Source organism: Bacillus rossius, assembly GCF_032445375.1.
Source record: "Bacillus rossius redtenbacheri isolate Brsri chromosome 9 unlocalized genomic scaffold, Brsri_v3 Brsri_v3_scf9_2, whole genome shotgun sequence".
Taxonomy (NCBI): domain Eukaryota; kingdom Metazoa; phylum Arthropoda; class Insecta; order Phasmatodea; family Bacillidae; genus Bacillus; species Bacillus rossius.
Window position 1 is genome coordinate 6,168,114 of NW_026962013.1, and position 22,964 is coordinate 6,191,077.

A 22,964-nucleotide genomic window follows, 5' to 3' on the forward strand; every position below is an offset into this window, starting at 1 on the left:
ACTTTAAAACACCATGGACGTTTAGTTAGGTTAGTATAGCTACAGAGAAATATAAATATATATAAATAAACCCGAGGTTGGCCGAAGATGAATATTCGGGAATACATCTTATCTTAGGCTTCCCGAACATTATCACCTGGAGACAGTTTGTTTCCTTTACATACACACCAAGCCTTTTGAAGAAACCAAGCCTTTTGATGACTGCTCAACAAACCCCTCTGGTGTCTTTTGACGAAAAGTATTTAAGAATACCCTGAGAGCGGATGAATAGTACTGCTTTCTGAATTACGTTTTTAAAATGTATTTTTAGAAGAGTGAAAATGGTTAAAACGCGTGTTCTAATAATAGTTTTTAGGCATGAAACTTCCTGTGGAGATTCTTGAAAACCCGCAAGGAACTTGCATTGCGCATTTTTCCTCATTTCTCCATATAGTTGCCCTGTGCACGACGAGAAGACTGCGTTGCAGTCCACAGCCTTGCGCTTAGAGGCGATACCGTGCTAGGTGCGCCAGCGAGCGTCGCACTTATCATCCCGCCTCTTTGACACGAATACCTATACCATACCCCGTTAATGGACTGGCTCATTAAATGATATTCATGTAAATTTATCATAAGAACCCTGTTACGTTTATTGTTTTGTTAGAAACTTTGCCACCATGTATCGCAAAAGTAAGTTTTTTTTTCTTTCTACGGCAGTAGCGTTGATAATTTTTTTTTCTTTCGGGATAACTGTTATAGTTTATATGGGCATTTGGAACATTCATACATTTTTTTATACAGAAACTTTCCATTTTTGATTACTCTACTAGCTTCTTAGTATGTATTGTGCATTTGAAAATGTTCAAGTAATTATATATATTATTATATTCCATCACAAAATGCCTGTTTTGTGTAGTTTCCCAAATATCTTCTTAAGTTTTATAATGGTGCTTGCAAAGTGAATAACGATTCAGTTTACCATTGCCGTCTATTGTAGAATAGGTACGTTTGTGACAGTTGGCTCTTCGAACAGTGGTCTGGCGGCTTGCTGCAACACTGTCACGCCAGTGTACTATATATTGTTGGTCTAAAACGGTGACCTTTCCTGCAGGTGAAACAGTTCCTTCTTTGAGCGAAGCAGCATTCCAGTAGAAACATGTACGAGGTCGTTTAGCCAGGAGTTGGTAGTGCGTGTTTTTTTTTTTTAATTGGAAAATCATTGATGGTAAATACGGAAAGACAAGTATATTAATATTATTACAGTAGTAACGTAAGCGTTCAAAATTTTATGATCCCTACGGAAACGAAGTATATTTGTTGAGTGTGGATCATAATAAACTTTGTTACGAAAATGGGTTAGTTGAAAATTGGTAATGTATTTTTCCAACAGCTGCCAAACCGGTGAAAATTAACTTGCCGGGCAATCACGTGACACATGACCTTGTGTGCGATCAGGGAGGCCCAACTTTGCTTGCAACGGCTGATGCAGCACCCTAACCACTGTGCCGTTACCAACTCGATCCGTGAAGGTTATCAGTCGTCTCTGTTATCTCGCCGGCTGCCAGGAATGTAGGTCACCAGTTGTCGCCCGCGCACGTGCATGGAACTAGCGAGTATCCCACGCTTTAGCTCGCCAAATCACAGGGTATTGCTGGTATTTTACAGAAAGCTATGTAATGAATTACAAACGTTTCTACTAAAGAAACATACACAGTGCAATTTTTGGCGTTTAAAAGTTTTATTCTATAACAAAATCGTTCAATAATGATATTTTCTGAAGTGGCAGTGCATCAGCGTGTTAAATTATGTTTTATTTAGATCAAGTATGCGATTTTATAATTACCTACCTTTTTAGTGTATTCGAGGATATATTTTACCTTGATGAAATCACACTTCTCTTTTTTTTTCTTCTCCATTTCATGAGGTGGACAATTTTTAAAAAAAAATTGTGAAACACACACGTTTTTAGTTTTATTCAAGATTTTCATTGTTTACACTTACACTTTCATTTATATTTTTATAGCTATGGTCAGAATAATGAAATAATTTAACTTTATTACAGACATCTAAAAATTTAATATTTTTGAAACTTTTTTTAATTTAAATTGAAGATTACATGTTGCAGATTTCTTATTTTGCGTATTTGTTCATTAGTAGTTTTGCTTAGTATTGCTTGAAAAAATTCCTAAATTTCTCACTCATCTCCTCTTTTCACGCAGTGATGCCTATGAGAAAATTCAGAACTAAAGATTTTGTACATATGGCAATATCAGTGTACCAAGGAAAACAAACTCATCTATTTTTTTTTAACCACAGATGTGAAATCCAAAATATTTATAACAAACTTACATTTATGTTGAATTTATATTTTGTCTTGCAGATACTGATTTAGTGGATTTCATTTTTTTTAAATTTTGTTCACCCCTGTTACAATTTGAAAGAGGTGGTATTTCGGAACACCTTTGATAAATACTTGATGTATGCTTATAATAATTGCCAATATATAAATTAAATTTGATTGGAACAGTAGATATGAATTTTTTTTATGTTAAAAACAGGTTCACAAATTTTTCACACCTTTAGAATAATTTCAGCTAGTAGTATGAAAATTTGGTAGATTGTAGATTTAGTATGTTTATAAATAATGCCGAATAACTTACATCCTGATTATTTTGCTTCATAAATAATGTGGCTTTTATAAATAAACAAAACTGACACTTTTCATCCCTTTTGCGGTCCAACATAGAAGAATGGTAAATGTAAAACCATTCCCCCCCCCCCCCCCCCCCCCTCTCAACCCACGGTCAGAGGAGAAGGGCAAAGTGTGATTTATCGGTGCCGTTATTATTGAGAGTAATTCCTACGCGGGCCAAGTATTGCGCTGCTGAGGGAATTAACCGTCGTTCTTACTGTCTTGAAAGCGGGAAAATATTTTCTAGTCTAGGATTCCCTGATCCCCAGATTTTTGCAGCGCCTTACCAAGTCGTGGTGTGTGTTGCCGACGCGATATCAAGGATTTTTTCGTTTTCTTCTGTTTTGGAAAACTATTGTGTTTGTTTTGTCTTTTCGTTTTGTCGTGTTTTTGTCTCGTTTCAACCGTTGTGCTGAATTTTTTTTTGTGTTCAATATTTTGGTGCTGTCATCATTTGTGTTTTTTTTTTTTTTCGTTCTCTTAGTCAATTTTTCTTTGTTTTTCTTTGTTTATTGACCATATTCCTGTTATGGAATATTATGTGGTGTTTAATATCCTGTTGACAACAGCAATTTGTTTTGCTTATTTTGCGTTTTTTCTTTTTTGGGTATTTTTAGTTTTCTTCTGCAGACATACTTGTGCCTAGCAATGGCGTATGTCCAAAAGCTTACATCAAGTCACGCACTCCCATTGCACAAATCTTTCAAAGATAATATTGAGGATTAGCGACCCGGTGGTTCGCCTGCAAGTCGGCGCGATAACGCCGTCTCGCTGAGTTGATGTCCGTTGTAAATCTTCAAGTACGCCGCGGGCCTTCGAGAAACCCTTCGACACGTAGCTTAAACGCAGGCCGATAAACTGACACACAGACTTAGTCTACCTGATGATGGCAGCTGCGATGAATGCCGAAACGTCGCAAGACAATTACCTGACAACGGTCTACACCCAGAAGCCAAGAAAATGCACTTAAATGAACATAATTGAAATACAAAACGCATTGCATTCAATTGCATCGCAATCGCTTGCCAAATACTGGCCATTTAGAAATTTAAAAAACTGAAACAAATAAAAATTGGTTGTCTGTAAAGTCGGTTTACGGACGATAGTTTAACGTGACAACGTCATAACAAAACATTGATGAAATGATAGTTTAACGTGACGTTATAACAAAACATTGATGAAATGATTGCATACTTTTATGAATAAAATTGAATCATTTTTATTGAATTATCACTATTTTTATGGATACAAAGAAGGAGTGAAATGAAATCTGCAATTTAATTGATAAATTTACTTTTATTTGCACTCATTAATTCAAATATGTGTATTACTTTAACGAAGAGATTATTTTAATTATAACTTTTATACATTTTTGCTATTTAACTTCTTCCAATCTGTGTTATTCTGTTAAGGATAGGACGATGATAGGAACAATAGGAAACGAATGGGAGTGTTTCAAGTTTAATGTGCCTCGAAAAAGTCAAATCGATGGTTGTTCCAATCGAGTGGAAGAGAGATAGATGCGGCGCAAGCGTACAGTGAGCGTAACAGGACACAGCGTAACGGGACAATGTGCGTAACGGAACACTTTTTCGTGCGTGCAGCCGGCGTTCATCGATTTATTAGACGTCACGTCAAAAATAACTTGTTTGTGTGGTGTTCAGTCCGAAGGATAATAGGTGGTTATTAACAAGAAGTTAAAAAAAAAAAAGTTTTTGAAAAAAAAAATATATATAACTTATAGCCCGATAGTACAATGACTTCGCATAACGCATTCGCACAATTTCCGGAGCCTTGCGCAACCGGGCTGACCCAGTTCCTGCTGCGGTCGACTGCTTGCTCTCTTTCCCCTCGAGAAGCCCGCGTTCACAGACCCCCGGTCAGTCCTGCAGCGCTGCCAAGTCTACTACGGATTCTCCGCGACGATTACTGATTTGGACGCCCACTTGTGGAGTTTTACGGAATTGCGGAGTGTTGTTTATTTATTACGAAACTGAGATAAAATGACATGTTAGGTCCGTTTTACAATGACACGGAGATGGATCACGTAAACGTTATCTCCCGGGACAATTCACTATCACGTCTGCTGCGTCCGCAATGCACGTAAACGTAACACATGGCAACAGTGATATTTCATATCAAGGTTACGAAGTATTCATTTAATTGATGTGTATATATAATAACACGAGCAGAATTTACATTTATAATAAAAATAAATTACAAAGTAATAATAGAACACTAGATATTGTCTTGATGTAAGCTTTTGGACATAACGCCATTGCTAAGAACATGTATGTCTGTAGAAGAAAACTACAAAATAACCAAAAGACAAAAACACAAAATTAAGCAAAAAATTGCTGTTGTCAACAGGATATAAACACCACATGATATTCCATAACAGGAATATTGTCAACAAACAAATGATGACAGCACAAAAAAAATTCGTTCTCTTCTGTTTTGGAAAACTATTGTGTTTGTTTCGTATTTTCGTTTTGTCGTGTTTTTGTCTCGTTTCAACCGTTGTGCTGAATTTTTTTTTGTGTTCAATATTTTGGTGCTGTCATCATTTGTGTTTTTTTTTTTCGTTCTCTTAGTCAATTTTTCTTTGTTTTTCTTTGTTTGTTGACCATATTCCTGTTATGGAATATTATGTGGTGTTTATATCCTGTTAACATAATTTTTTTGCTTAATTTTGTGTTTTTGTCTTTTGGGTTTTTTGTAATTTTCTTCTACAGACATGTTCTTAGCAATGGTGTATGTCCAAAAGCTTACATCAAGTTCTCAGTTTTGGTGTCTATGTTGAGCGTGCCATAGAAATAACGTGTCTGCGCTTCGAGCGAGAAATATCTTGCGCATAATTGTGGTAGAATCCAGTAAGGTTGACTTCAGTTCAGCTTATTATATGTGCATTAAAATTAATTTGCCCCCAAGAATTCAAATACTTACCATAAATGTTGACATTCTAGCTCTTTTGTGTTGCTAGCTTATACTGTGTTTGTAAAGTTGTGTAATTTTAAAACTACGTAATGAATTGATTAACTAGCTCATTTCTTTATAGGTATGCTAATTATTTCGTAGTGTAGTATTTGCCGTAACATTCATCGCGCCTGATTTACGTGTGTTTTATTGCATAAATGTGATTAGTAATTGGCGTGCCTGGAGGTCCCCGTGCATATTCCAAATTCGCCGTTCGTTCGTGTAACTACGCGGTCTTTAAAAAAACTAATTTTAGATACTTAATACTTTTTCACGATTTTTGAGTATTTTCAATGTCGCTGCCCTTCCATAGCCAACATTAATTAATTCAACCCCCTTCCTCTTTGGGGAAAAAAAAAAGAACGAATTTTTGCTAGAATATCATTTAATACATCTCAAATAATCTACCTTCTGCTTTTACAACAGCAATAAAAAAAATTTTCGAAGATGCACGAACACGGATTATTCGCAGTTCTGACTCGGGGTCAGGGAATGGGTTCTCCCTGCCTTCGAATCGCGAAATAAGGGGAAGCGAGGCAACGTCGCATTCCCCGCCTCCTCCTCGTTCTTCACCCAATGGCCTGTTTCGATGGAGGAGGGGGGGGGAGGGGCGGTGAAAGGGCGCCAGGTAGAGAATACATTCTCGCCGAATCCTTTCAAAAGTCTCGCCCCCTTTTTTTTTTTTTTTTTTTTTAATGTTGGCATCCGCGGTTTCCGTTTGTGCCAGCGCCAGACGGCGGCGAGGCCGGGTTTACACGTACGCCTGTCGCGTCGGGTCGGAACCATGCTTCAACATCATCTTTCATGCCATGCATGCCAACATAGTGGCTTGGTCTGACCGGTCATGAAAAAAAATATATATTTTTTTGAACAGTTTGAAAATGTTATTGCATTACAAAAAAAAAAAGAAAGTAAATTAATTTTTTGTGGCGAACATTCTGCTGTGGGGACAATGGCACTGAAACGGATTACTTAACCGCGAGACGCTTGCACAATACACGGAAACGTAACAAATGGCAACCCATGAGTTTGAATTTCACGGTTACGAAAAATTAATTTGATCGAGAAAAAAAAAATGTCCATGCTCCAACCACACTGGTCGCTGCCGCTGTCGTAGCGCGATTGGGGGGAGGGGGGGGGGGTCCCTTGCTTCGAGTACCTTACAGTTATATGTGCAGTTTTATATACTGCGTCTCGAGTGGTTTTATTTATTTTTATTTTTAAAAACTCTAAATTAGTTACTAAAGTGATTATTCTGATGATAAAGACCTTAAAAAATGTTACAATATCAAATATTATAGGCCTCGTTATCTGGACCAGAAGTAGGTTGTGCACAGTAACTTTATTGAGGTACTACTTAAATACCTGAAGCTACACACAACACGATGATTGTTATTAACCGCCCATGGTCTCTGGAAAATTATGTGAAACCGCAATCAGGGTGGTTATGATCCTCGGTAATGAGCGGTCTGATGCATTTGCCACTGCGCCCAACTCGCTCTGTGAACCGAAACGTACGGGTTGTTACCCAGAACGCCGAAATACCATAACGCCGAATGTCAAAATTGACCTCAACGCCGACAGCTAGAAAACTGCTGTGTACCAAAAAGCCGAAATAACAACTGAATTAATTTGTGTGTGTTTTTTAAATGTACCTTAACGCCGAAATACCACAATAAAACCTAACCTTACCTAACCTAAACTAACCTAGCGTAATGTAATATAACCTAACTTAACCTAGCCTATCCTAGCCTAACCTAGTCTAACCTTTGTAGCAGTCCTGCAATGACATTTTTCGGCGTTAGTGTATTTCGGCGTTGTGGTAATTCGGTGTTGTGGTATACAGAAGTTTTCTAGCTGTCGGCGTTGTGGTCAATTTGGCATTTCGGCGTTGTGGTGCGTCCCCGAAACAACGAAACGTACAATTGCCGGCAGACCCTCCGACGTCGCCCATTGGGAGTCCGCCGGACCTGACGTCATCGCGTCCCACCAGCCGCTAGACGCGAGGCCGCAACTGCTTCGTTCCGGTTTGATCCCCCTGCGTCAGTCGAGGTGAACGGGACTTTTATCGCCCATGCCCCTCCCACCCGGACACACACGCGCGGCGTGCGAAGCTGCAGGAAAACTGCTCCCGCTACCATACTCGTGTCTCTGTTACGAAAAATATTTAAGAATTTGCCAAGGGCGGATGAGTACTACAAGTTCAGAGGCGACACCGCGCTAGAAGCACCAGCGAGCGTCGCTCTCATTAACCCCCCACACACCCCTGATAGCCTGGCGGTTTCATACTGTCAAAATTTCACTTGAAAATGAAGTGCGTCAAATAATGAAGTAGCTTTTTGGCTTCTGGATTGTAGCCGTGTCCTTGGCGAATAATTCACCGACACGTTTTCATCAGGGAGCAGTTACAGGTAAAACTGCTCCCTGATGATGGCGACTGCAATGTCGACCGAAACGTCGGTGAATTATTCGCTTATAGGACGCGGCTACAGCCCAGAAGCCAAGCTACTTCAGACAGTGGCCGCGAAAGCCTGCGAACACTGTGTTAAATAATCTTGTAGGGTCATGACGACACCGAAAAAGTCACGAGCACAGCAATGTTCGTTCGGCAAGTTTGATGAGGTGAGATCCCGTAGAATAGTTTGTATATCGTGGGCTTAGTGGAAAAAGTCGGTAAGTTCAATTTCTGGAAAAAGACTTAGTTCACTTAACAAGTTTTGCTTGCCTAGAATAGCGTTATAATGGACTTGCCGAAATAAAGCTAGAAGAAAACGTCCACAATCATTCATTATTTGGACTTCCAAACGTTTTCTTATTGGCGAAGATATTGCCCTTACAACTTCATCTGTGAAGTTAACTCGTTTTCACAAAAAAGTGGACTTACCAACTTTTTCCACTAAGCCCACGATGTGTTGTACCGCGCGCGAGGACAGGGTCGGGGGCAGAGCCCCGGGTTACGTGAGACGAGGCGCCAGTCCGCGGTAACCAGAGGCCCGGCTGACCGCACTTTGCCCGCCGCGCGCGTCAGCTTCTCTCTCGGCATCGTCTTTGGTGCTTGGCCGCAGGGCTTACACCCGGGGAAAGAACTCGTCAACCAAACCATAACCCTCCCCGACAACACCTCACATCGATACCGCATATTAATTCCACTATTCCAAATATCTTTTATTCAACTTAGATGGTAAACAGATTTTTTTTTGCAGTCATTTTTATTTTAATGCATCTCAAGTTGGATAGTACGCGAAAAATAACCAGTTTTTAAATATTTGACGATATACACGTGTGTATCTTTCAGTTCATCTGCCCTCAATTTTTTTTTAATGTTCTAACACTACCATATTCACATAAATATATGTAGGAAGAAAATTTACTCTGCCAGTTTAGCGCAACCCCTCCCCACGAAAATGCGTCGCCCGGGGCACAAGCCCCATCGGCCCCCTCCCCCCCCCCCTCCTTTATCGAAATGAAATTCTGCCACACTCCTGAGGTCGATAACGCACGGTAGGAAGGAATGAAATTCTGCCACACTCCTGAGGTCGATAACGCACGGTAGGAAGGAGTCAGTTTCCGGTCCACCAGGTTTTGAGACGAAGGCTACATACGATCGGTTAATCAAAATCTATATAGTTTTCCTTGCTTTCAGTACAGGATAGAACTGGCATAAAATATTTGTGTTCAAGTTCATAAAAACCTTTTAACAAGGACTGTTTAGTAGATTTTTTTTTGATTATTGAAAGTCATGTGCAAGAACATATTAGAAGCAAGGAAAACATATGACTGTCCAGCGGCATAGTTTGTCTGGGAAGCCTTTATTTCACAGACGAGAGAGCCACACCCGAAGTTCATGCTAGCTTTTTTTTTCCCGTACCACAACTACAGGTGTATTTATTTGGAATGTAGCTTACTCATACGTCATACGCCGTTCTATCTCATTGTATAAACAGGTGTGGCATTAAAGTTTGCGGTCGATTAGGATAGGTTGGCTACATTATAAATACTTTAAAACATTGTGTTTGGTTGGTTATATTAGGCAAGTATAGCTACATTAAAATACTGTAAAATCATTTTATGGTTGCTTAGCAAATAACTTTTTAATATGTAGCTATCCAGCACTAGGAAACCGTTTATATGATTTCACAGTATCTTTAATGTAGCAATAAATACCGTTGCCTTGTTTATGGTCATTCCTTTTAATCAAGACCGCCATATTTATTTACAATGAACAAAAAAAAACAACCGAAGATGCACGATCGGGCGTTTGGCTCTCTCGTCTGTGAAAAGAAGGCTTCCCTAGTTGGTCTGGGCGGAACAGTTCCTACCAGCCACAGGGTAGGTATGAACCCCCCGACTCGGATACCGGGGCTGAGTGGTCGGGTGACGGGGTTGCAGGTATCCGGTTCTCGTCGGACGTGAACCGCGACGAGGTGAAGGCGCTGTCCGCCCTCATGACCTTCAAGTGCGCGTGCGTGGACGTGCCCTTCGGCGGCGGCAAGGCGGGCCTCAAGCTGAACCCCAAGGAGTACAGCGAGCACGAGCTGGAGAAGATCACCCGCCGCTTCACGCTGGAGCTGGCCAAGAAGGGCTTCATCGGTGCGTGTTGTGTCCGTTGAAGTCGGAACTGAGATATAAGCATTTCAAAGTTCAAACAACTATGAATATCATGACATAGAACAAAATAATATTGGTCTTAAATTAAGAACAAACATTTTTATGTGCGTAGACGTGTGTGGATCAGGGGCGTAGCCAGGGGGGTGGGAGGTTAGGGGGTACAACCCCCCCCCCCCCCTTAGCACCATATCTTTAATTAATTTCTTATTCATCACTCAAACAAATTTTATATTAAAATTAATAAAATTTTTACCATTACAATATTTAAAATTAAGTACTGAAAACTGCTAAAATAGCACAATTTTACACCTTAAAATCCAAATTTTCCCATGGGAGGACCCCCGGACCCCCCAATTTAATATGGGGGGGGGGCCATGCTTCTTAACACCCCCCCATACACAAATCCTGGCTACGCCACTGGTGTGAATATAGTACAAATGAATACTAATATTAATTTCATGTCCATAGCATAAAAAACCTAAAAAAGTGGACATAGAACACTCCAATACTCAGGCGCGATTTTGTTAATGTGAATGGCGTAAAACAATGTTGGCTGATTCAAACCAAAAATTTTATAAATCCTAAATGTTTTTTTTAAATAATATATTTTTAAATTGGATATCTAATTATTTTTTAATGAAAGGTTGATTCCACTCTAATATTAAATTATCTGAATACTTTGTAAATCATACACAACTTAATATTCCTCATAAATTTAAAAAAAATATTTTAATAGTTAATTCCTATTCTGTGGGGAATCCTCCTCCTGTGTGGGAAAATACCCTTTTCTGTGGTCAAGTCCCAGTCGGATGTGCAGATTTGCCGGACTTAAGTTCCTTTGATGTTGCAACTTTTCTGGTTCAACATGAGTGGCAGGAAGCAGGATGTTGTACTGCTTTCATTTGAACATGCTGAAAACCAGAATAACTAACGTAATTTAAAAAAAACAAAAAAACCAGGTTTAAACTTAAAAAACCAGGTCTTTTTTTAAAACTGTTTTTTTTTTTCTTCCAAGCCTGGCATAAAAACATTTTGTTAAAAAGTTTGTTTTTTCTATTTTCCTGGTGAGTGCCACAGAACCCTCTCCTTTTCTCTTGGGACTATTTCATACCCACTGGGTGCCCCTGATATGGCATCGTCCCAAAATGGCCCAGGGTCGCACAAAGTCTAAGGCCACCACTGGCAGAGGGTACGTAGACGTTTGGTCTACTTGTGAGAACTTAAAAGTTTGATATAAGTTTTGTGACACACACTATGTGATTACTGGATGTTCAGCACCAGAGAAAACACTGAAAACCTGGATTAATCCAGTAAACTTTCAATTGCTGAAGAAGGAAAAAAAAATTCTATGTCAGGGAATTCAAATGAAATGGTTAGGCCAAGCTTATCCTGTGTCGCTAGCCTAATAACTGTGTTACACATTGTACTTGGGTTCAGAGTGGGTTGGTTTAGTGGTGATGTGCCAAGGTTTTATATTTGGCACGTAAAGCTGGATTCTCTCTGTGATGGTTCTTAGGAGTGTTATGTAAGAATCATCACTTCAAAGGTTATTGTGAAAACAATTTTTGTCATGGCTTGAAAAATCCATTAGTTCTTGGTTACAACGTTCAGTGTTGAAAAGTATGTAGCACAAAAATTTATATTGGTCATGCTTTTTAAAAGATCTAATTAAATCAAGGAATTGGGTTTGTGGATTTTGCTGGACACCGTGTAACACATGATATGTAATTCTGAAAGAAAAATTATAATATTTTGACACTTACTCATTATTTCAACGGTGATGGTGGCGATTAGTTCGGAAGTCATTACCTTGGATGTCTCAGCATCCAAAAATGAATTGGAATTTAAACCCTACCTTTATCTCTTATCTCTTTACCTTCTTGTAGCTTTGATTGCATTTTTGCAACTTTCTTTTTTTGCTTTGCAGAGCAAAAATTAATTTTCCCTATTATATTTTATTGTAAAAATATATTATCCTTAACTTTTCATCATCTGAAACTAAAGAATCAACATTCAAATTTATACGTGAGTGTGATATACTTAGAAAAAAATAGCAATTAAAAAGTTACCAATGCCTTGTTACTTATGTAGGATTGCAAACTTTCATGAATATCTCATGCAAATTTTTGGGGGTGTTCTATAAGTTTATAATTTTTTGTTTGACGCATTGACTTGCTATAAGTTTTAATAAGTTTTTGTAAATGGGACTAAGTGTGTCTTAACAGAGTGTGTGTGTGTCGTGAGCATGTCTCATGCGAGATATTCTGCGCAGGGCCTGGCTTGGACGTACCGGCTCCTGACATGGGCACAGGCGAGCGGGAAATGTCGTGGATCGCGGACACCTACGCTAAAACCATAGGTGAGTCCCACTCCTCGCCTCTTGACTTTTGACAGTTCACATGAGCAACATTCAGTTAAGTGTGGCCTTGTGTTGTATACCATTTGCAGTTGTAAGAAATTGGCAAACATGCTGATGTGCTTAGCTTAATTATCTGCACTTGCTTATATCATATTTGAAAGACAGCAGTTGAATTCATTGTAATTCTCTGGTACTCTTAAAATTTGAGAATCGAATAGTGAATATTTAATTTGGTTTTGAAAAAAAAAAATGCATTTTATGTTGTTTAGAACAAGGCAGGTGGATGCATTCAGTTAAAAATTTTGCCAGTCCTCAGAATTTATTCGATATTGTGAAACACAAACCATCCTTCCCTGGTCTTCACTACAGTAAAGAACACACATTCTCTTTCTGCACTGTACCAACAAATTTTTTATTGCATACTTATTTATTAACTTTATAATTATATTAAATTCAACTTATTAATTCAGTCTTCCTCGTATAAATGACAGCAACAATCATTTCAAAACTCATTCGTCTCTTTTTCCATAGTACTATTTTGTCTACATATTATATTTTCCTTCATTCCACCATTCAATTTATTTTCATTGGCCAACTTCCATGTTTTCATTTTTTCCCCTACTTTTTTTTGCACTTGATAAGTTTTTCTGCAACTGGCAGTATCAGTATCTAGAATTGAGCCAAAAGTCCTTAATTTTTTTTTAGTTGAATAAGGGCCCTTAGAAGTCTTAAGAATGTTTAAAAACTCTTAATAAAGACTGATAGCTTGCAAGTAATGGATAAATGCGGATACTTTAATCTTATTTTGTTTCCGACTTGGCAGCAAACTACACTTAACGCATGAACAGTGCCTAAAATTGGTGAATTTCAGACCATGTGATTAGTTTATATTTATAACACATGTTTTAATTTTTTTGTCATACTTGGTATTTTAATTTCATGCTAAATAAATGTGTTTGACTGTCTTACTATAAACTTGTAAAGTAAATGTAGTTAGAAATCAAATTAAATATTAGGGCTATCAATTTAAGATACGCTATGCTTGGGTTAGATATGTGTCCCAGAGATAATTATGGACAATGTGGGCTTATTTGTGAGGATTGAACTTACAAATAAAGTTATTTTTTTTGTTCATTAACAAATTTAACAGTTAATTTTTGAGGTATTTTGTGATATTACAAACCACCCCTTGATAGTGGTGAATGTAATGAAGTAAAGGGGTTATTAACAACTCCTTAATTTTTGATTGCCCAAGAGGGTACGAACAATGCATTGGTTACCCTAATCATTGGTTTTGTTTGGCCACAATGAGATATTATATGAAAATATTATCATAATTATGTTTGTGCCTGGCAGTTTTTAGCTAAAAATTTGTGTCATCGTTAGGGAGGTTCTTATGAATTTTTTTTAGTTAAGCACGAATGGACTGTGCGTTATATGTAACATGGTGTGTACATACTAGGCTATTGTTTGGAATGAGAAGCACACAGATGGTATCAAACTGTACCATGCAAGGTGGTCGGAGAGGAACTTACCTGTAGCGGGAGGAAGGTGCGGTCATGATGGACATTGGGCAGTATCGTACTGTACGCAGTGCGGTGTGTCGGGCTGGTCTGCAGCGGGAGGGGCGGTGCGGTCGTGCTTGCAGGCCACACGGACATAAACGCGCACGCGTGTGTGACGGGCAAGCCCATCAACCAGGGGGGCATCCACGGGCGCATCTCTGCGACGGGCCGCGGCGTCTTCCACGGCCTCGAGAACTTCATCAACGAGGCCAACTACATGAGCATGATCGGCACCACGCCGGGCTGGGGCGGCAAGACCTTCATCGTGCAGGTGAGCCTTCTTCCATGTTCTCACGTTCGTTTGGATTATTTTCTGTGGCATTCCATTGGACTACACCTGGGATTGGCTAAATAAATTTGTTATTCTGTATGAAGAGAGTTGTAGGTGGGTACATTCTTTGATTAAAGTCACATTATATTTTTACAGTATTTTGTTATTAAAATTTTATGTTAACACCAAAATGTTCATGTACATTTTTTTACTCTTATTGAATCACTAGAGTTGATAAAATAGTGATGGCTCTAAATGCTAAATACTAGATGCTAAACATTTTGTTGAATGCTATTACATGCTAAATTTAGATCTTCATCAAATTCACAGAAATTCTTGGTTTTTACAATTGGCAAGAATCTCAGTAAACATTTTCTTTAGGAAGATTGGTTCTACAAAACTATACATATTTTTGCAATTAAATTCAATGGTTAGTTAGCAGTAAATGTAATTTTCATTGCATGGATGTTTATTTAATTTGATGTTCATGTGTGTACCATTTTGTAGTCTTTTGTAAATTGTACTTCAGATAATTTCTTTATTAATACTTTTTTTTGCACAGTTAAATGTTATGTTAGGAAGATGCAAAATAACTATAGCCAGGTAAAATGAATTCAAACGTCCAAAAAATACATTTGGCATGAATCCCATCTAGGTAGTCATGAGCAAGTGAGTGCATGTACGTGAGTTTGGACCTAGTGAACGTGGTATTTGTTTTCAGGGTTTCGGCAACGTAGGATTGCATACCATGCGGTACTTGCATCGCGCTGGAGCGAAGTGTGTTGGAGTAATTGAGCGTGATGGTTCCATATACAATCCTGACGGAATCGACCCCAAGGTATTTGAGCAATGATTTTAAGGTTGTAAGTAATGATAGTTTTGATAGTTTTATAATACTTCAGTCATATATTTAAAAAAAATACATTTGATTTTTACTTGGTTGGTAGTTTGATTGGCAGTTGTAACTTTCAGTACCTGCTTGTTTATGCTTTTAACTACTAATCAAGAGTGAATCCATGGGAAAAATGAAAGGGCGCATTTGCCCTCCATATAAACTGTAGAAACAAGGAGCAAGATTCTGTAGTTTAATTTTTGTAATTAATCCTCACTATTATAAAAAAAAATAATAAAAAAATATATTTTATTTTGTTTATTGTATGGCTTCATGGGCCGTACTTTCTATAAATAAATGTTGCATTTCAAAAAAATTACACCTTTACCATTTTGGGTTGGATATGCCCTTCCTACTAATTCTTAATTTTTTATAATGTACTTTATGTATCTTAAATTTTATTTTATTCCCTTCAGAACTTTTCTTTTTTCCAGTTTTCTTACTCTTTTTCCTTTACCATTATTAAATACCTTGCAGTACATTCAACCAGTCTTCTCTTTTATGCATTAAGATTGCCAAAAAAACTGCTTTCACCAACATAGCCTTAATAAATTTTTGTTACAGTATCCACATAATAAATTTTAAACTGTCGTCTGTAACACCACATTTTAACTGGCTCCCTTTTTTCTCAAATACCAACACTAATACAAATGGATTAACTGACAACAATATTTAAAAAAAAAAAAATTAATAATAATAATGAAATAACAAAGAAAATATGAATTACTGCTAATGAACATATTTTATGAGGGTGATACTAATTGCAAATTGTGGCTTGGGCTACGTCATAATTACAGGGTTCTTACAGGAACTTACAATTAACTTTCAAGGACTTTCCAAGGACTTTTCAAGGACTGTACAATAATTTTTCAAGGACCACAGTAAAAATAAATTATATTAGCTACATCAAATTTTTACTTAAGTAAGTCAAATTAAGTTTAGTTTCGCAACATTTCTATTTCTGCTTTTGTATTTTTAGTATGTTAAGTATGTTTTTCTACTAAATTTAATCCCTACCTAAAAACCTACGTAACATTCACACAATACCTTAGTGATTTTTATATTCTTCTAACTTCTCACATAACTGTCTGTTTACTTCAGCAAGGGATGCAGATTTTTCTTTGGCTGTTCTTCGAAGGCTGTTGGACTTTGACACCATGGTTAAAAAACCGGTTGCTTCCGCCTGTTCAGAGAACCTATCAGCTGATTTTGTGAGTTCACAAATATCTGCTTCGATTCTTTGTTTCTTGGTCTTGAGTTCATCTATTTCATCTGTGATATTTTTTCGTTTTAACTTCTGCTGTTCTGTTTCTTTCTTGCGCCTTTTCTCTTCCAAAAAGCTTTGCCATTTTTGGCGTGCGCTTGCTGCTGAAGCTATCAGATCATTTGTAATGTTTACATTTGAGACACCACCAACAGATGTAACATGCTGACAAATGATTCTCTGCGAAATTACTGTACGGTCATGCATGTTTTCTACTTCAATTTGCCTGTTAACTGAGAAACCTCTCTCAACAGAGGCTTGTCCATGTGACAAAATCAGCAGCATTTTCATCACACACCATAATCCTACGTAGTTGGAACTAGAGTTTGCACTACCAAATAACAATGAATCCAAACGGTCAGCTTCAGGTTTGAAATTTCGAAACTGTGATGACGAACCAAACTCCAGAATAAAATCTTTGTAAGCTGAAAGTAATGCATCGCAGTCTGTTTCTTCAACTCGCCCTGCATCTACCAAAATTTTCAATACTAATGAAAACCGGGTAGTGCAAATTTTTTGGTCATTCATTTCTCTAGGGTCCAAACAACTGAGGTTCCTAACAACAGAATATTGTAAAGGACACTTGTATAACAACTTTTTCACAATTTCCAAGAGAAAATCATGACATTCCATTCGTAACTGTATAATGTCACGATCCTTGCTTACATTCTTGTGAACCAAATCTTTTACTCTATTTTCTGCAGCAAATCCTAAATAGACTTTGGTTGCTGGCAAATGGTTTTCTTTCTTTGCAACTTCAACTCTGACAAGTTTGCCACAAGAATTTGCATTCTTCATAATATCATCTTTGATAAACCTTTCCATTAGGCTTCGCAGCAATTTCAACATATCTTTCCCTAAAAATGGCAGAACTGGCTTATCAGTTTGATATGCTATCAAAAATGGTTCCACTTCTTTGGCAATTGACTGAAATACTAGCAGTTTTACAGGCGTGAGTGGGTCAGCTGCCGCTTCTTTGATGGCCATGAAAGATTTGGTGTTGGGGTTGGGAACATTTTTGTCTGTTACAGACTTTACATACTTGAGCATATGAGGCCACATTTCAATAGCACGAGCTGCAACTATCGAATTCTCTATCCACCTAACAGCACAAAATTTTAAAGGAAAAAGAGTACTACTGGTCACATTCACATAATCTTCCCTCCTAGCTGGAGAGTCCTTAAAAAGATAATACATACTTGACAAAATTCTCTCCACATCCCAGGTAGATGAAACTGATCCATACTTAAATGCACCATGAAGTATGTGTAACCCACAACTGCCAGTTTGTATCACTGTTTTATTTGTGTCTTTCTTCAGTTGATCACAAACCATGTCGTAAAATTTCCAATTGACATTTGGACCATCCATGGAGAGCTGCAGTAAAGGCATGCTGGGAAGAAAAATTTCAGAACTGAGTTTTTCATACGAACTAAACATGTCTTCTGCAGTTGCATGTCCCAAGAAACTAGAGTGCATATAGCATGAGACGACTTTGTCGGTATCCCAATATCTAATATGGTAATCCAATTGCTTCTGATGAAGTTTTCGGTTAACACTCTCTTCAAAAAGCAGAACATACGAATCTTCCTTTCGAATTTTTTCCATGAGTAAGGACCTAAAATAAGGTGCTATCCCAAAACAACACATATAGGCACACTTTGTTTCTCCCAACGAAAAGCCTTTGGCAACACTGCTATCAGGAAACATTTGTCTGAACAAGGGCCCAATATCCTCACAGGACTTGTATGAAAAATGGTTACTGCATACTTTAAGGGCCCACAGAATTTCTGCTTTTAAAGTGTCCTGGCCAGTAATAAAAGAACTAATCAGGCCTACCTGCTGATCTTGAGAATTCTGGATATCTGGTTTCACGACTGCTAAACTTGTAGATTGGCCATCTTGTGAAGGCTGTTTACCACCGAGATATACTTGTATTCCAAGTTTTGGCTTCTCACTTGCCAGAGCGACATGTTTCTTCCCACCCATATGACTCGTTAACGCCGATACACCCATGTTACTGATATCGAAAACACTACTACATAAAACACATTTGGCTTTATTTCTGTCAGTCGTTTTTTGTAGCCATTTACTGAATTTTGGGTTACGTAACCACAAATCGTTAAAAGTACAGTTTCCAGGCATTTTGAGAAAAAATGTTAACAGTATCTCTCAAGTTGCATAGGTACATAAAAACACCAAAAGCACTATCAAACACGTTGAAGGAAAATAATAAGAGAAAGTGTGAAAAAATGTAGTTTTTACATACGACAGCCGCAAAAATTAAATCAAAATGCAAACAAATAGGCTATTTGATGCAAATATCAAAGCCGGCAAAAAAATCTTTTCGCAAATCGTAGGAAGTATAAACTAAAAACGAAGTCGGAACTGATATTAAAACATTTCTAGAAATAACACTTTTCCCTTTCCAATCACTCCGACAATGCCATACAATTACAGAAGCATGTAAATCCGGAAAAAGTACAAAGCAAAACCACCATCTTGCATCTAACTTCTTTTGTTTGTACCACATTTACCATACTATACCATATTTATCCTGCATATTTTAAAAATCGATACCACATTTACTCTTGTGTACCAAACTATATCCAATAACACAGTTACGCAAAGCATTATTACGCACCATAACCGATAAATGTCGTTGCCAATAGAACACGAGAAATTCCCAAATCCATTTCTTTTTTTACGAAAATTCACTCGGTTATCGTCTGTTCACGTCAAGAAAATTATATTCTAGAAATAAGAAACAAATTATGGTTTTGTATTCCTAAGCTAGGATTTTAACGATGGGAAACTAACTGGAATATTATGTTACCTGAAAATTCAAGGACTTTCCAAGGACTGGATTGAATTCAAGGACTTTTCAAGACCTTTTAAGGACATGGTAAAAGTTCCAGGACATTCCAGGACCGTACGAACCCTGTAATTATTATGTTATACTAGGAACAAGATTATACGGTCAGTAGCGATAAAACCGAAAGAACACCGAAAAGCATGTCAACACCGCATAACACCGAAATTCAAGTTAATACACAATATTACATCGAAATTAAAGTTATATCATGGAATTAAGTAGAATTTAACAAAAATTTAATTCAAATAAAAAAAAAAGAATCTTTAATGTTTGGAAGTCAAGGAATATCATTATTTCTGGACAAAAAATTGTGCACAGATCAGAAAGATTTATTTAATTGGTTTTATTGTGCATCTCTTTTTGAATCAATTTTAAACCATAAATGCCCGCCAATTCATTTTTATGGTTCTTAATGCGTCTGTTTTGGACCAATTTATTAAAAATTATTTTACCGTAAATATACATATATTTTATTCCTATTTTGGTGGATTGAGTATTACAAAACAGCTGCTATAAAAGTAAAAACAATAACACAGATCGTAAGAAATAAAATCTTGTGTAGTTCTCACTCAACCACATAATTACTTTAATTTATTTAGTTACCTAATAACCATCGCATTACCGTGATGTTCTCTCCGCGTGCCTCACAGCAACTGGAGGACTTCCGCAACGACACGGGCAGCGTGCTGAACTTCCCCGGGGCCAAGCTGTACGAAGGGGAGGACCTCATGTACGAGCCGTGCGACATCTTCGTCCCCGCGGCCACCGAGAAGGTCATCAACTCCGAGAACGCTGGTCGCATCCAGGCCAAGGCAAGCGTCCGTTTTGGCATGGCACAACTCGAGTGAACACCCCTATTCTCTTCTTTGTTGTCATGAAAGAGGCAGTTTGATTATTTTTAAGAATTGTTGCATAATTTAATCATTATTCTGATTAATCTCTTAAATTGAGTTCTTTTTTTATCCTTCACAAGGTGTCAAGAAAACATAATTTAGTGTTTGGGGTGTTTTTTTAATTTTTGTTTTTTTTAGTATGTGCTCTCTTGTGGTTGGTGGGAGAATTGGAAATTTATAGTGCAGTGAATACCTTCGAGAATTTGTTACAAGTGTGGTTTATGTGACCTTTTGTTACTATAATTTAAAATATTTTTGGTCCTGTTGGGTTTCTATTGGCAATTTGACAGTACACAAAGATTGATTTTTATGAAATACTTCTTGAAATGAACCTCTAAATTTTCCACTCGTGAATTTTATTCTTTTTTTTTCCTTCGTGCACTTTTTATTTTATTCTTTATAATCAAACACATGATTACCATTCACGTTAATGATCCTGGGCTGTGAACTGAACAAGCCATTGTGTTCAATATGTCATTATTTCTCTCTGGGTGTAATATTTTTTCTCACAGTTGATAAATATTGGACGGTCTCTGGGTAAAAGGTAACAAGTCACATTTTGGTGATTTTTTTAGTCAACAAGTCACTTAAACTCTTAAGTATACTTAGTGTATAATGCATTTTTAATCATTGGCAACTATGTTGGTAAATAAAAGAATAATGCAAGAAAAATTTAAGTATTTAAATTCAATTTTTATCTGAGAGTTTTTTGTTTCTCCTGCAAAAAGTGAATTCTCGACTTGTTACCTTTTACCCGGAGACCGTCCATATGTTTATAGTCAAGAATAAAACAATGAACCAGCAGACTGAGACTGAGATTTGCAGATCATAGCGGAGGCCGCGAACGGGCCGACCACCCCGGCGGCGGAGAGGATACTCATCGAGAAGAACGTGCTGGTGATCCCGGACCTGTACATCAACGCCGGAGGAGTGACTGTGTCCTTCTTCGAGTGGCTCAAGAACCTCAACCACGTGTCGTACGGCCGGCTGACCTTCAAGTACGAGCGCGAGTCCAACTACCACCTGCTGGGTACGTTCCCCCCCTCCCTCCTACCTCGTGCAGGGTGTCTAGCAACAGGGAGTGTTCTTAATGATGAGTAGACACATGATTTCATGGTTTTATTTTAAGGCTGATTTGGTTTATTAAATGGGTGTTATTGTGTATATTTTTGTTATGAATTCTGATTTAATTCGTAACAATATCACATTATTCAACAAATGTGACAAATGTTTCATAAAAAAAAAGGTGTCTTTTTGACTGATACACGACTCACTTTTACGATATTACAATTCTTAACAAGCATCTCTAACAACTCTGAATAATAAAAGTAAATCACAAGCCAATGTTATAATATAAAAATTATTGCAAATAAAGTTGTTGGACAAAAAAAATTTTCCAATCTTTTTATCTCGTACGTTTTGGTACAAACTTAATGCTAGATAAACTACATTTATTGAATTTAATATATTAAAATATTATGCCTTTGTGATTTGTGTTAAGTTCTGATTAAAAATGCTGATTGATTTGATGAGTCGAGATGTATTTTGGTGCTTTAAGATGCATTACCTTGCATTATGATGTTATATATTTTACTGACATGCTTTTCAGTGTTATTTCGGTTGTACTGCGATTTACCATTCTTGTTCCTAATGATGAGGTTACTGAAAAATTGAAGTTGATTAGTACCTGTCCTGAACACATCCTTTTTTTCCCCCATTTTCAACCCATATCTTCGTATTACAAGAATTTTCTCCCTATTCCTCTTTCGGCTTCAGTGTATCAGCACTTTGATCACGTGCAATGTCTTTGGTGCTATCAACTGGAGTGTGATAAATAATTGGTGTTTGCCTGTCGCATTAGTGAATTTTGATTTTGAATTTGAATATCTGATAGTTATTGGTGACTAACTAATATCAGTGGTCAGGGAAAATTTTTTTGCTAGCCTGGAAAAGGGAATTTTTTATCAGGGGTTTCTAGCCACCCTGTTGTGCGAATTTGTATTTCGCGGAAAAATTTAACCTCTTTGTTAGAGTATACACACTTAGTTAATGTTGTGCACAATTTCTTTTGTTATTGGTAGGGTCAAGATTACACAGTGAGTTGCGATAAAATGGAAATAACACCTTAATCGTGTAATTTTGCAGTATAGCACAAAATTAATACACCATTTATAATGCTAAAATGCAAGTTAAATCATGAAATTAAGCAGCATTTAATATAAACTTAATTAAAATTGCAAAAAAGTAATCTTTTAATATTTAATAAAACTCGAATTTTTTTTTCTTTTCAGTATGGAGTTTGTACTAAAATGCATTGATCAGAACATTAATTTAATTTGTTTATTGTGCATCTCTAATTAATAACTTTCAAACTACAAATGTTTGCTAATTAATTTTTATTGTTCTGCTTGTTTCTATTTTAGACAAACTTAGTACAAATTATATTATCGTAAAAATGTAGCATGTCATTATTATACTAATTTAATGGAATAAGTATTACAGAACAAAATTTATAAAAATATAACAATAAAATCTTTTCTCTTATTATTGGTGCCTTTTCACGCTTGACTGAGCCAAAGAAAACAAACTA

The 22,964-nt window shown here is 37.1% G+C and overlaps 1 protein-coding gene across 1 annotated transcript in view; it reads left to right on the plus strand.

The window, feature by feature from the left end:
* LOC134543144 (glutamate dehydrogenase, mitochondrial) overlaps window positions 1-22,964 on the plus strand; it is a 39,761-nt gene that overhangs the window by 14,790 nt on the left and 2,007 nt on the right. The window contains exons 2-7 of the mRNA XM_063387997.1: window positions 10,037-10,237; window positions 12,528-12,614; window positions 14,263-14,450; window positions 15,172-15,288; window positions 20,132-20,293; window positions 21,200-21,404. Coding sequence (XP_063244067.1) covers window positions 10,037-10,237; window positions 12,528-12,614; window positions 14,263-14,450; window positions 15,172-15,288; window positions 20,132-20,293; window positions 21,200-21,404 — 960 coding nt within the window. The remainder of the gene's footprint in view (window positions 1-10,036; window positions 10,238-12,527; window positions 12,615-14,262; window positions 14,451-15,171; window positions 15,289-20,131; window positions 20,294-21,199; window positions 21,405-22,964) is intronic.